Source organism: Neodiprion pinetum, chromosome 5 (genome assembly GCF_021155775.2).
Source record: "Neodiprion pinetum isolate iyNeoPine1 chromosome 5, iyNeoPine1.2, whole genome shotgun sequence".
Taxonomy (NCBI): Eukaryota; Metazoa; Arthropoda; class Insecta; order Hymenoptera; family Diprionidae; genus Neodiprion; species Neodiprion pinetum.
Genome location: NC_060236.1, coordinates 25,780,053 through 25,795,216, shown reverse-complemented (window position 1 = coordinate 25,795,216; position 15,164 = coordinate 25,780,053). Strand labels below are relative to the sequence as shown.

At 37.7% G+C, this 15,164-nt stretch overlaps 1 protein-coding gene across 15 annotated transcripts in view; it reads left to right on the top strand.

Moving 5' to 3' along the window:
- The window catches only part of Slik (Sterile20-like kinase), a 16,508-nt gene extending 1,344 nt beyond the window's left edge, over positions 1-15,164 (top strand). For 4 of the 15 annotated variants that reach the window (XM_046628926.2, XM_069136276.1, XM_046628925.2 and 1 more), the window contains exons 2-13: positions 811-1,546; positions 1,646-1,810; positions 1,958-2,156; positions 2,276-2,406; positions 2,482-2,805; positions 5,375-5,459; positions 5,590-5,750; positions 5,942-6,525; positions 6,641-7,230; positions 7,477-9,791; positions 10,333-10,711; positions 11,688-15,164. In XM_046628926.2, coding sequence (XP_046484882.1) covers positions 1,388-1,546; positions 1,646-1,810; positions 1,958-2,156; positions 2,276-2,406; positions 2,482-2,805; positions 5,375-5,459; positions 5,590-5,750; positions 5,942-6,525; positions 6,641-7,230; positions 7,477-9,791; positions 10,333-10,711; positions 11,688-11,791 — 5,196 coding nt within the window. In that variant the 5' untranslated portion in view covers positions 811-1,387 and the 3' untranslated portion in view covers positions 11,792-15,164. Of the gene's footprint in view, positions 1-464; positions 531-670; positions 724-810; positions 1,547-1,645; positions 1,811-1,957; positions 2,157-2,275; positions 2,407-2,481; positions 2,806-3,416; positions 3,463-4,425; positions 4,456-5,374; positions 5,460-5,589; positions 5,751-5,941; positions 6,526-6,640; positions 7,231-7,476; positions 9,792-10,332; positions 11,341-11,687 lie in introns of those variants that run through there. The other 11 variants (XM_046628928.2, XM_046628927.2, XR_006883560.2 and 8 more) reach the window with 11 other exon arrangements.

The following is a 15,164-nucleotide window of genomic DNA, read 5'->3' as shown; positions in this document are numbered from 1 at the left end:
CCTCCGGTTATCGATTAAGAAACTATTACGCCGTTTGGCGTTGGTTCTGTAGTTTTAGTACTACCGATCGGAATGTAAATGTATGTGGAAAAATAAAAAGGAGAAAAAAGGCCAACAAAAACAACACTCAATGTGACAGAAAAATTTCGTTTCACGAATTCGTTATCGGATAATTTTTGGACTTATTTTTTACTTTAAGTTTCCCGAATTTGAGGAAAAACTTCTTGCCGTCAGCGTAAAAATGTCTCCGTTCTGGAACGTATGAAACAGGTGCTTTGCATCTCTTGATAACTCGCAAATACGCAGGTGGACGTCTAACCAAACGATGTCGATCGTATGATCAGCTGTATTAATCATTAATTCGACGCATTTTTACGTACATATATACCTAGAATCATTGTTCAACGTGATGGCTTCATGTTAATATTTATACGTTTGAAATTCATAATATCACTGCTCTGTCTAAACAGCCACTTGTATTTGTTGAATCAGTATTGGAAACCTGACTTGGATCAAGGCCAAGGGTGTAGGTATGTTTTACTACCGCTGACGATGCACCTTCCGTTACAAGCTCACGCTTATGCTTATCTTTCTTATCTCTGTCTTCATTTTTCCACTCACTCATAGCTAATATCACATGTTAAATTAACAGCTCCATCAGGCTTGCAAATGTGGTCTAGATAGAGAATTGAATCACCCAAAGAAGTGACCGAACGTCCCAAAGTACCTAATGTTTTTAAGAACCTAGTATCAAGAGCTTTATGTATCTTTATTATGTAATTTTGCATGAATTGAATATTTCTGTTACAGATTTTGGAGGTTCTAAAGTGGTTAATTTTTCATTCAATCTTGGATGTCTGGAAGAAATGAAGGGCCTAGCCCTTGATGACCCACACCGACTGGCGACGAGTATCGGTACTGGCTCGCTAGACACCATTGAAGATTAAATCCGTCAAGATGCGGGAGAGATTTGTGACGATACCTCGACGTGTCGAGGGGGTCTGAATACCACAACTATTGGTTCAATTCGGTTCCTGCCTAGGAATCAAGTCGAGGATGTTTACTGATTTACTTTTGTACATGTGAAAAGATAAATTTACTGGACTGTACTAATTTTTTTTTTTTAATGTTTGTATTAACGTTACATTTGATGATATATCTTACAACGTTTGTGACATTTTCACGTCTGCGTTATGAATCATCTTCGTTATTGATTATAATTACTGTCTTGCGCTTTATATGAAATAATATAACAAGGTCCTGTATTAATTATTCAATATAAGTCTTATAGTCATTTGCCAGAAGCCTGACATGCTTCAATCAATTATATGGACCAAGTCAATTTCGTTTATTTGTTAGTCAAGTTTTAGGGTGTAATAAGTTCAAAATGTCGTTTTTATCAAATTTGAAAAAAGCATTCCACTTCGGTGGCAATGACGCGAAGAAGAAAAAGTTGTTCAATAATATTAAAATGGATTGCGACCCGGAAGAATTTTGGGAAATGATCGGAGAACTTGGAGACGGTGCTTTTGGCAAAGTCTACAAGGTAAGCAACTACATTGTTGTGATTTTATCCCTGAATCTTTATACAAAACACAAATGAAAGTACTTAGTAATTTGAACTTTCTTCTGTCATTCTTACTAGGCACAGAGTAAACAGACTCAGCAATTGGCTGCAGCTAAAATGTGTGCATTAGAAGGTGAGGATGACCTTGCAGATTTCATGATTGAAATTGATATACTCTCAGAGTGCAAGCATCCAAACATCGTGGAATTACACGAGGCCTATTTTATGGAGGGAAAACTGTGGGTGTGTACACAGAGCATTTGCTAGATTACCAGATCGAGGCATCTAAATTTATCATTTGTTCAGATGTTGGCCAGTCATCTGTGCAACACAATTACTGTTGTCTTTATCAATTCATTAAGATATCTCAATCGACGTATGAATCTTCAGATGTTGATCGAGTACTGCGACGGCGGTGCCTTGGATTCGATAATGGTTGAACTGGAAAAGGCTTTGACCGAGCCACAGATAGCTTATATATGTCAACACATGACACAAGGACTGGCCTTTCTTCATAAAGCCAAAGTTATTCACAGAGACCTTAAGGCTGGCAATGTTCTCCTCACTATGGCAGGCGGCGTTAAACTGGGTAAGTTTCGTTCGTAGGTATATTCGTTATTGATAGCAGCCAATCGGTATTATGTACCGAACGACGAGTTGTAATTTACTTTCCACTGATATTAATAGGCACATTTTTTCTTTAAATAGCCGACTTTGGGGTTTCCGCAAAAAATAAGCACACCCTCCAGAAGCACGACACATTCATTGGAACGCCTTATTGGATGGCACCAGAGGTTGTTCTGTGCGAAACGTTTAGGGACAATCCTTATGACTTCAAAGTAAGAAAAAAAAAAAATGATTTTGTAACATTGTACATATATATTGGCAAATAACTTTTCATAAACTCTCGTCAGGTTGACATATGGTCGCTGGGCATTACGTTGATTGAATTCGCTCAAATGGAACCCCCCAATCATGAGATGTCACCGATGCGAGTTCTGCTGAAAATCCAAAAAAGTGATCCTCCAAGGCTTGATCAGCCTGGGAAATGGAGCAAGGATTTCAACGAGTTTGTTGCCAAGGCGTTGATAAAGGATCCTGCGGCACGACCTACAGCCGACGAGTTACTTAAACATCCATTTGTCAATCGTACTCTGGATTCCAAGCCCGTCCGTGACCTGTTACTCGAATATAAGGCTGATGTGGTTGAAGAGGAACTCCTCGACGAAGATGCTGAGGTACGACTTTTGTTATACGTTATCTGTATCACTACAGCTAAAATGTGCATCTACACGTATAATTGGCATCATGTCACAATTATCCACGTTTATGCACAGTACACCTTATCATTGTCTTCACCGCATAGTTCATTGGATTTAGACATTCCTAAATTAAGTAATAAGACAATGGAAAATTGCATATACCTCTTTTAAAATGGACAGTTCTCTGCATTTATACTGTCACATATTTTCATCGGGATTTTAATCTTATTCCAAATGCAGCCGCATATTTGATGTTCAGCAGAGAGTGAGAAGTACACAGTATAAGTATGCAGTTTCAAACGATGTACGATTTCTGCCTATACCTAGCTCAATGGAGCTAATGTTATATGGGTAGCTACTATAACTATGCAAGAGACTTCGGTGATTTTCTAATTTTTCCTTTGCGAGCGTGATTATCACTAACATACACTTTGTTTGCTAGTTGTTATAAATTTCACTGAAGCATATAATTTTAAACAGCATCTTTTGGCCTGTTGTGTCACCCTAAATGCGAAAGAAACTTTCATTAAGTTCACATAAATACATCTAAATAATATACCTGTGATTCCATGCTTGCATTATGGTAGAAGGCTAGGAAGGCAAAAAAACACAGGGAACAGTATCAACGGATCGGTAAGCTGCTCAAAAGTGAAACATATGTCAGAATTTGTTACCTTTAAATGAATGCTGTGCCGCAATAATACGCATAATATATTTATTGGTACTTGACGCAAACCTGTTACACCCAAGCATTGTGGGTGATAATGCAATACTTGGAATTTAACTTTTCTATGCGATTGGACATTTGCAGTTACATGATGTGCAGTAGAAATGTTCTGTCAAGCTTGTATTTGGGCTTTTTCGCGTTTCTTTTTTCCGAAAATACTAAAGTAGTTTTTATTGTTTCGTTGGTACTTTGCGTGGATAACACAACAGTTGAACATTTACTTTACTCTATACAAATATCCGTTCTGCTTCTTTTTCTTAGTTGTTATCCCTGGTATGAAAGCGGGTTTTTTGGAGAATGATTTGTGTATAAAATAGTGTGCACGAATGTCAAAGAACAATTATTTATACTGTACATGCATGTTTTAACTGACTTTATGAAATTACTAAGTTTTATAACTAAATCTATGTGAATTTCATTGCCATATATTAGAGTGAGATTCAGATCAACTAGTGTCTTATGATCTATAATTTAACTTCATTCAATTCTCTTCAAGATCACTAATTAGAGGTGCTTAAATTTCAAATGAATATCTGTCGAAGTATAACATTTTTTGTAACTGGTGAAATATTTCTGTAGTACTCACTTCTCAAAGATCTTAAAAAAAATCGTAATGCAGAATAAACAAATGATTCAAAATTTTAGAAAAAAGAAATCTGATATCTTTCAGCCTATCACATATCTGCACAAGTGCAATCATACAGGTGTGTTGTAGAAATTGTAGTATTTATACGAAATTTCATATGATATAAATACCTTTAACCGTATCATTTGTGTGCATAAATATTTGTACATATTTTATGCATTGTATACACTTGTGTATAACTTGAGAATTTGGCTGTGCATGCGGCTCTCCTGGGCCTCGCCAGCCCTGTTCTTCTTCCTCGTGCAATTGTCAGGTCAGTAGACATGGCAGCATAATTACATATATACTCATATGTATGATGAACAGGGTGACCTACCACCATCGCCTCATGGGCTGAAAATCCGTGACTGAAACATTTTTTACTTTTTGTAGGACATTTGTCGTTTGCGAATGACAGCCTTTTGAAATTGGCCAATCACACAAATTGGCATCCGACAAAGTACAATCTGCCAGCCTCAGTCCCCTTCTATTTTGAGTCATCAGCTAGATCAGCAAATGTTAAATGGCTGTAATTCGCAAACAACAAATTTCTTATAAGAAATAAATACGTTTCAGTCACAGATTTTCACAAGAAATACGTTGATAGCCTGTGAGGTGATGTTCTTGGGTGACCCTGTTTATGGGTTGCGTATATATATATGTATATAATATATAAATATATATATATATAGTCTAAATTCTTGTTTTGCTTCTATAATTATACAAACTGTCATTGGTGTTTTTTGTTATCATTACAATCAGGATTCTGTCGAATAAGAATGATTCGCTTACCGGAGTGTGTGTTATAGATGTATAAAGAGAGGCAAGTGTTCGCTGTTTGTCCCAAAGACATTAAGAGAATTTCTATAGTGAATCTAGCATCAGATGATTCAAACTACATGCAATTTCATTTGAACATCTTTGAAATATTCTTATATGAGTAATGGGATACTTGAGTGGTTTGAAAGTAATTACAGCAAAGATGGTGGGATCATTTTAAGATTGCAATGAGGAGAAATCAAAGTGATTATTATCTGCTGCAGGTTAGGAAACGCCTGGAACAGTTGATCCTGTGTATAGAAAATGTTTGTGAACGGGCAAATAGGCATTTTATAGGCTGTTGGATAGTTATGTAATTAATAAGCTTGTGATATAACTACATACATATACTAAGACTAACTGGTGAATTCCAGGAGCAGCGCACATCGCAACTGCCGCTGGAGCTGGACCAACTTGGAGATGACTCCGCCTCCCTGCGCAGCGACAACGACGTTAAATGTACGCACATTTTTCATATTTCTATTCTACTAATTCTAATGTTATGCCAGTCTATAATTTCATCCATACTTTGAAAACTGCCAAAGATGAATAGTAAGTATCAATGTCTTGCATTTTTTATACCTTATAGCAGCTGAGAAGGAGAATGTCGCTGCAGCATCTGTGCCACACGAAAGGGAAGAGAGTAATAAGAGGGAGGGTGAGCGCGAGGGTGAAAAAGAAGAAAGAAACAAAAAGTTGCGAAAAGCTGATTCCAAAGAGAACATTTCTGTATCTGTTGAGAAAAAGTTGGTAAGTTATGTAGCTTATGCTGGGAAACGTTAAAAATCAAGATCTTGTTGTGTATGTAGTGTCGAACAAGATTACTTGCATAAAAGAAATGGCTGCATTTTTGAGGTGTAATTTTGTCTGCGCTTCTGAATATACATGTAACTACAATTACCCAGAGACTTTTAAATGAAAATGTTGGCTGAATTATTTAGGCACCCAAGCCACCTGTGGGAAACGAGTCGAACGAACGTCGAATCTCCAGGGAAAAGGGTCCCGCGCCCTTACCACCTGGTGCCACGACACGTCACGACACTGGCAAGGCAGACGATAAGGAGAACATTCCAAAACCATCAGTTACTGAAAAGAGCAATACCGTAACTCCTGTGACAATGGACAACGAAAAATCTATTGTTAATAAAAAAGTGGAGAAAAAATCTGTATCTCAGAATAACGATGACGATAGAGATATCAAAAAAGTTCCGGCACAGATCGTTGGTGAAGAACAAAACCATCATATTCCTGTCGAGGCGCGTCGCAGTGAGGAGGGTGCGGATAAACCAAAGTCTATGCTCAATGAAAAGCCAGTTGGAGAGAAGAAAAAGCCACCACCAGAAAAGCCTATGGATGTAGAAGTTAGAAGAAGATCTATGGACGAAAAGATGAAACTCCCAGCAGATAAGCAACATTTGAGTAACGAGGACAAACGGAAATCAGCACCAGTTAAACCAGTCCACGCTCCTGATGGCGTCAAAGAACCAGTTTATGTTAGACAAACTTCGGTGGAGGAGCGAAAAAGGTAAATTATTAATATTGCTGGCGAATATTCGTAACTTCATGTGTTAATCGAGTATTGACAATTCTATCATCGTTTTCACGTTCGAGTACTAAGTGTTTGATAAATCTACTTTTAGGCATGAAAAGAAGTCATTGATTGAAGATCAACGACCAAAATACGACATAAGGTACGATGCGCGACCAGTCACAGACGAAAATTTCCAAAGCCTGGACGAAAAACGGAAATCTGTTGAAGATAAACTGAATGCTGTTCTTGAAAAACGAATTTCGATGGATTCCGCAAAACGGCACTCGGATCACGCGTCAATCGAAACACTGAAACGCATTTCAGGAACAAGCACAATTTCCCAACTTTCGGGAAAACGCACACCAAAATCGAGCTCTACTGCCGATGTTAACTCAGACCTTGGCACTCAAACAACTCTTTTGAAAAGTCGAAGTCAAGAAGCATCGAGCAATGATTCGTTTGGCAATAATGTTTTGAGGTCGCAGTCGGGTGAAATTTATAGGGGCAGTAGTCCGGATTGGAAGAGAGAAAACCAAGCCCGAAAAGAAAAAAGTTCCGGTGATACAGTAGACAGGTCAGAACATATTCACAGGAGAGGTTCGTCCGCCGGGTCAGGAGTCGCTGTTGTGACGTCAACACCAGTGAGGAGCCGTAGTGTATCCAGAAGCGGCAGTGGAGATAATGTTGTCGTTATTACCGGTAAGATATTTGCTCATGTTAGTTTATTGTTTTAGAAATTAAGATTTGATACTCATTCATTTCTTATACCAAAAATCTATACAATTTTCCCCTGAAATGTCTCACCCTATCTTTAATTGCAGAGTTATGATTGTTATGAGCATTTACTGTCATATTCTTGATAATTGACAAATTAATAAAATGCTCCTGTCCCAGGTCGCATGTCCCCCTACATGGAGACTAATGTATTTATGTTTTCCTTTGAAGGTAAAACAAAACCCTCTGAACATCAAGAAGATATACGATTCAATAAATCCATGGTACGAATAACTCCAGATACACCTGATCCATCGAATAGTTTGGCCAGCAATGTGAGCCAAGTTACCGTCGTAACAACACATCCTCCTGTGCTTGTCGATGCCACAGCAACTCCACCTCCGCCTCGACACCAATCCCCGACATCTGAAGTTGTAATCGTTGCCAATGAGACAAACAAAACCCAGGTAAATGAGAGTTCGACTGACGATGATGGGTTTACAAGCTTGGATAGCCTTGAATACACGCCACAGGAACAGCCAATTGTAATATGTGCCACCGATACTTCCAAACGTGTTGGCAAGAAACTGGATGAGTCGGAAGTTGTCATAGTAAGCCCGATTGTTGATGACGAATTGATGGATACCAGCCATGTATCTGTAGTTACCGTTGGTGATGACAAAGAGCGAGTGAAAGATTCATCTGTTGTTGGCAAGAATAGTAATACTGGCACATCAATGGCAGATCATGTTAATAGTAGTAATAGTAGGAGAAGAAGGAGGAGGTCCAGTTCAAAGAGTGACAGCGGCGACGAGATGCTAACTCCACCTCGTATGTCGGTGATGGTTGCTGGAACTACAGTTGGGTCGACAGATGTCGATGACCTTGCTAGCCCTACGAAGCTGATGCCTAATGGTATTGCAAATGTACGCAGCGATGGTACGGCAGCAGGACCTTGGTCAACGATGGCGAAGCATACAAATGAGTCAAGAGAAGAAGGTGGAGGTAAAGCATTAAAGGATAAACGCATCTCACCTGACAGTAGCTGTAGTAATGAAGGGAACTCGTCACATCGGTCCAACAGCGATGAGGGATCAACCAGGTCTCACACACCTAGCAAGAGTGTCGACAGATCTGATGCGGAATCTATATCAACGACAATAAGCCAGGACAGCCGAGGTTCGAGCCGAGACAACCACTTGGGAAGAGATTCCCGGCAATCGTCAGAAATTGACGACGAAGTTGTACTTAGAAGAAAACCTCCCGAGTACACGAGAGACGCACCGAGACAAGCGAGGACAAAGGAAGATATTCAGATTATGAATCTTAAGAAAAAGACACGAAAGCGTACGAGAAAGTTCGAGATTGATGGCGTTGTAGTTACAACTACTACATCAAAGGTGATATACGGAGATGATGAAAATGGCAAGGTGTACGACGACCAGATATTTCGTAAACAAGAACTACGGGAGCTTAAGATGTTACAAAAAATGGAACAGAAACAATTTCAGGATCTATCGCAGAAATCGCAATTCACCAAGGATCAGCAGGAGAAGCGGTTTGAACAAGAGAGGCTTATGTTGGAACGTGGGGCAGAAGGTGACCTCGATACGTTGGCCAGACAACAGCGTCAACAGATTGAAAGGGCTGAGACCCAACAAGAGGCTGACCTGAGGCTTGCGTCAAAAAAAATCCGTAGTGAGCAAGAACGTGAGTTGAAACAATTTCGCGAAGGGCTGAAGCAGGAGCTGCGACTGCTCAAGCAGGAGGTTGACCTTATGCCTAAAGAAAGGCGAAAGAATGCGTTTAAGATGCGGAAGGATAAACTCGAAGCCGAACACGAAGCTAGGGAGAAGGTATTTTTGGAAAAGTTGAATGAGAGCCATGAGACGTCGCTGAGGAGGCTATCAGACAGTCATCGTGAGAGGATTGCACTTATGGAGAGACAATTCTTGCAGCAGAAACAGCAGCTCATGAGGGCAAGGGAAGCGGCGATATGGGAACTTGAAGAGAGACAAATCAAAGAGCGTCAGCAGCTACTGAAGCGACAACTGAAGGATATATTCTTTTTGCAAAGGCACCAAATGCTGATAAGGCATGAAAAGGAGCTTGAGCAGATGAAGAGAATGAATCAGCGTAAGGAAGAGGAGCTTGTCAAACGTCAGACTGTTGAACGTAGGAATCTTCCCAAGAGAATACGCACAGAGATGAAGGCTAGGGAGATGATGTTCCGCGAATCAATGCGTATATCAATGACTGCTGCTCTTACCCCTGATCCAGACGCTGAGCGTGATAAGTTGAAAAAATTCCAAGAGAATGAAAAGAAGAGATACAGGGCTGAACAGCAAAGGTTTGAATTAAAACACGCCAGGCAGCTCGAGGAGTTGAGGGCACAGAGCGATGCTTCCATCAAGGAGTTGGAACAACTTCAAAATGAAAAGCGAAAAATGCTTATGGAGCATGAGACAATGAAGCTCAAGGAGCAGGAGGAATCCTACACGAAGGAACTTCGAGAGTGGAAAGCACAGCTTAAACCACGAAAGCAGGTGAGTCGTTAATGATATAAGTCTTACAGACTTATTGCATATTATTTTAAGAAAAAAAGTCCACGCACTTACCGTTTACACACGCTACGTGTATGCCATTATCAAATAACAGTAGCTGATCTGTTTATAAAGAATATTGATAATAGGTAGATATAAGATATGTTGGATTTTATCGACTGAAAATAACAGCAGTAATTTTTTTGCATGTCCATGCAGCGAAATTCCTTCTCATTGCTTCTGGTTTTTCTTTTCATGTAAGATATAATAGATGAAATCATTTGTCTTATGACTTGAATACGTAAATCTCACACGTTGACTTTGATATTTGCATTTTTTAAGTTTTATTTTTCACACGTTTTCTACATGTCAATGAAAATATTTAAACATCTTATCAACTTACGCTCAATCGATTCTTCTGACTTGTCTTCGAAGCAAAGAGCTCACATACAATGCTGACTGTCGTTAACGTCATCATTGTCATTCTTACAGTACGATTTATCGTGCTGAAATTATTAACAACAGTGTTACACAATTGTTGTAGAAAATAGAGGCTGAACTGGCTACAGAAATGGAAGCCCTGGAATCACGTTATCCAGGTTCATTACCGACACGTCTCAGCGACCTTTCATTAATCTCCTTAGACACTTCTCGCGGTGTCAGTCCCGTCGGCATGGCTGTTGAAATAACAACGACTACGGGCATGTCCAACAGTTGGCGCAGGTCGCCTCGTTCTTTCGCATCCACTTCCAGAGCTAATTCCTACATCAAACCTCAGCCATCTCCATCAGCATTTAGTTTACCTCGTGTATCACTCAAACATCCTGGTTCCGAAGGGGATGCTACTTCATTGTCTGGGATTGAGGGTGCTAGCCTTGACAAGAAATCGGCAAATCCCAACGAATTCCGCCCACTTTCCTTGCGTAAATGATCCTGGCTGACTATTTCACGTCATTCCATTCTTGTCGTATTGTTGTACATCGTTTATCATCTTTGAAAATGCTCCATTCATTTCTAAGCATTTGCCGCTGCCGTAATCGTCTTCACCTACTATTCTCGATAGCACACTCTGTAGACTACGGTCTAAAGAGTATCTATATTTTTTTCATTCACTATCATTCCTACACATGCACTAGCGGTGCAAATCGAGTAATCATATTTCTGTATTCATCAGTAGCTACCATTTTTGTAGTGGGATTCAAATCATTAAATATTGCAACATGTTTTTTTGGTTCTGAATATCTTTGCGTTGTTTATGTTTGTCGAACTATGGATGTTTTCACACAGTTATTTCGCTATCTATAGGTATACATTCATATGTATATTTATATCAAGTCGTATCATCAAGGGTTTGTGGTTTGGAAATGTCCGTGCTTGTATGTATATATATATTATATATATTATATATGTATATGAATTTGTGTATATATTTTTGTTATGTGAAATTGTACGCTGTTCACATCCTTTAATACCACTCCGAACAACTGTATTCGATGGCATTGAGTACAGGTAGAAGATTTATCCGAGAATCGTTAATACTCGAATACCAAAGGTCAGTCAATTATCAATTCTATTCTGATGAGTATTGAATTGCATTACCAAACTGCTGCCATCGCTTTACCAAAATCATGCGAGTACAAAACGAATTCTCTAATTCTCCTCAGATGCACCCTTGCATTTGTATGCTAACATCTGAAAACCAATTAATTATCAATAAAATTTAAATCCCATCTCTTAATAGTTGTGATTCTCAATCTAGTTTCAATTTTATTAAAACTTTTTTTTTTCCATATTTGTACTATAAGAAGAACCAAATAAAATTTGTTTACGTGAAAAGAATGCTTTATATCTTCATATATGCTAATCTAATTTATTATTGTTTCTCATGATACTTTGCAGAGACTAGAAGAACAATTCGCTCAACAATTGGAGGTACAGGAGGCCATTTATGGACCGTCGGCGGTGCCTCTATGCTTGCCACCAGACCTCCCAGATCTGCCTGATCTTCCAGATCTAACCCATCACACCGTTGTAGCCGGTGGTTCAACGCGTAGTTCCCTGTCATCTGTCAGTGAAGGATAGATTGGAAGTTAGGGGGATTTAGCGTAGAGAGATAAAAAACATTTATGATTAGTGTAGAGAGATAAAAAACAGATGAATAGATAGCTAGGTAGATAGGTAGGTAGGTAGGTAGATAGACAGACAGACAGACAGACAGACAGACAGACAGACAGATAGATAGATAGATAGATAGATAGATAGATAGATGAATAGCTAAGCGATGTAAGTAATTATGAATAATCAACAATTTAGAGTATGTGGTAATATAAATTTCATACACCCGAGTGAACCGAATATTAAACTGTAACAATTTACCCGACTTAGCGGTTCAATAGAAATACTTCAATGAACAAGTGCACGGTGCGTGGACTATTGGTGCGTGTATTTGGAACATACGAGTTTGCAGGGCGATTCAATTTTTCCAATTTTTTTCTCCCAACAAAGATTATAGGTACGTATGTATATATGTACTCTTACGCTTCGGGCAGTTTGCTCATATATATATATATATATCCATATATATATATGTGTGTGTGTACTCCGTAAGAGCACGATTTACTGCAATAATGTATTTACGTATATTTGAAGAAGATAAGTCTTGCCAAATTTCGGTCATCAACACAAATTGGAAACTTGATTACTGGTATAGCGTTATCGATTGCCTGCCCGTGACTAAGACACGAGACAACTATGATATAATATTCCAGTGATTTGGATTAACAAATTTTAATGTTGGAAAAAAAAACAATGAAATAACGGGCTGTGAAAAATTGTTTCGACGAATAATGTTGAAAATCCGTACACATATTTATAGCAATTATGAGCAGGAATTGATTGAATGATGAAACCCCAAACTGAGGTATAGTAGAAAATAGCTGGTTTTGTATTTGATGTGTCGAATGAGAAAATAATGGGCTACGATATGCTACGAAAGATGGAGACAGATTTAGTGTCTTGTGCTCCATTATTTAATTAGCACTCATTGTCAAACCCTCGTTACTCGCGTTTCCACTTGTAATTCACGACTATTACCTTAAATACTTTCGATAATTTGAACAAGGCGACAATATATAATCGCAGAAATTGTCGCCAGGAATCAAAATATGACGCCAAATATTTGCTTTTTGTCGCAGATTAGAATAATGCAGAGTTTAGAATCTCTTTAATAGCTATGGCACAATGATGTGCAGGTATAGCTGGCGTCGTGTGAAATAATGATAATGACAATGGAAAGTCTAACCAATGCGTGTGCATGTGTGTTTGGTTGTAAAAAGTTCAGTTTTCACCTAATCACCATGCATACTCATTTTTATGTATTTTCAATAAGTTACAATATGATAATCAATAATTGCAATAAATTGAAGAAAGTATACATGATTGTAAATATGCAGAGACTTAGCAGGGCAAACATGTGTCTGTACACGTAGATTCAATACAGCGATGTGGCGAACGAAAAAGCTGTTGATAGAATATATCATTATACTTGCCAAATTTCATTTTAAACAATGGTAATGTCCGCAGTGTTTTTTTATTTTTATTTCGTATGTTAAAGGAATAAACGAAACGCTTACTTCAATTTCGATTAGATTTTGTTACCCGTAACATTTTGTAGGCGAATGCGGCATACTTACCATATAAGTACATATTTCGTTAATCTGGCAGGATGAGAGGCTTCTTGGTATCAACGTTGTATGTATACCCATATATTATATATACACTATACATATATTATATATATGTATATATAATATGAATACCCACTGTTGTAATAGTTATTGGCTCTCTAACTCTATTTTCCTGTCCTCTGCTTGCTTCATCTCGTTTTTTTCATTCAATCGAATTCCTTTCAAGCGATGTTTCATGAAACGGCAAACTCGATTTATCCCAGTAGAAGCCACAAGGCACGGAAATATTTATTAACAATCTATTCAACTGATTAGGATCTGGCGTGGCAACGTAACAATCAAAGTTCAATATAAATATTTAATTTCGGCTTTCAGTGTCACACACTGGATTCTGTGAAAAGTCAACCAGCAGTGATATTATTAACGTTATTACTTTCACCCCATTTGAGCGGTAATATTATCATCTGCATCCATACCTGCATTGGATTGCAATAATTTTTTAGTTGAAAACCTTTGTTGAATTTACAATCCCTATTACATGGCCATGACAAATCTGAACCTTCATCTTTGCCTGTTATTGAATTCGCGTGTAGGTAGTTTATACAAGTCGTACATATATGACCTGTATACTGTGTGTATATATATATTGCAAATTAGTTGAACAGACGCATACACACACACACACACATGCTTATCTATATATACTTATATACGCACGGGTAAAAATTTCCATTCTTCTAAGTTTGTGCATTTTCGGTTATTATCCTTGTTATTATCACGATCGTCATCATCGTCATTATCATCATTAATATTATTATTAATATGGCTATTACTATCATCATTATTATCATTATTGTAATTGTAATTATCATTATTATTATTATTATTATTATTATTATCGTTATAATTATCGGTGTTATTCTCATAATTATAATACAGCAGGTACTATAGATCCGATCAGAGTTTCGTCTGCACAATTATACACGGCAACGGGCAGATCATATACCGACAAGTTTGGGACTTATCAGAGCTAAGCCTCTATTGTACATTATTGGCCACTGTTGATATAGTTACGAATTATTTTCAAGTCGTATGTTTTAGAAAATTGCATTTTGTTACATGTATTATTATTACTATTATACTTATTATTATTATTGTTATTATTGCTATTATTATTACAATTAATGTTATTATTATTTGTACCACGGCCTAAATATTAATATACCCATTCGCCATGCAAAGTAACATGCGTGAGGAGGGTTTTTTTCGATCGCGGGGATTAATTATATATAAGAAATCGTAAAATTCGTATAGTGTATATACCTATATACCTATTACCGAATGGCTTTTCATATATACATACGCATAGGGTTATGCATATATATATATGTATATTAAATTTTCTCCGCACTTTCATAACATTGATTAATGAATTGAATCAGTCTCAGTGATTGAAATATTCATTGTAACTTATAGTACACACACACACACACACAGAATTATATGATTGCTCAGAAACGGATATCTTTATGGATTAATTCTTAATCGTTACAAACAGGAAGTGAAAGAAAAGGAATGAATTCATAGTATATTATTATTATATAATTGAATATTATACATATGTATATGTATGCTACTTAGGATATAGTATTAACATACAATTCAATGCTATTAAACGATTTCGTCTCAA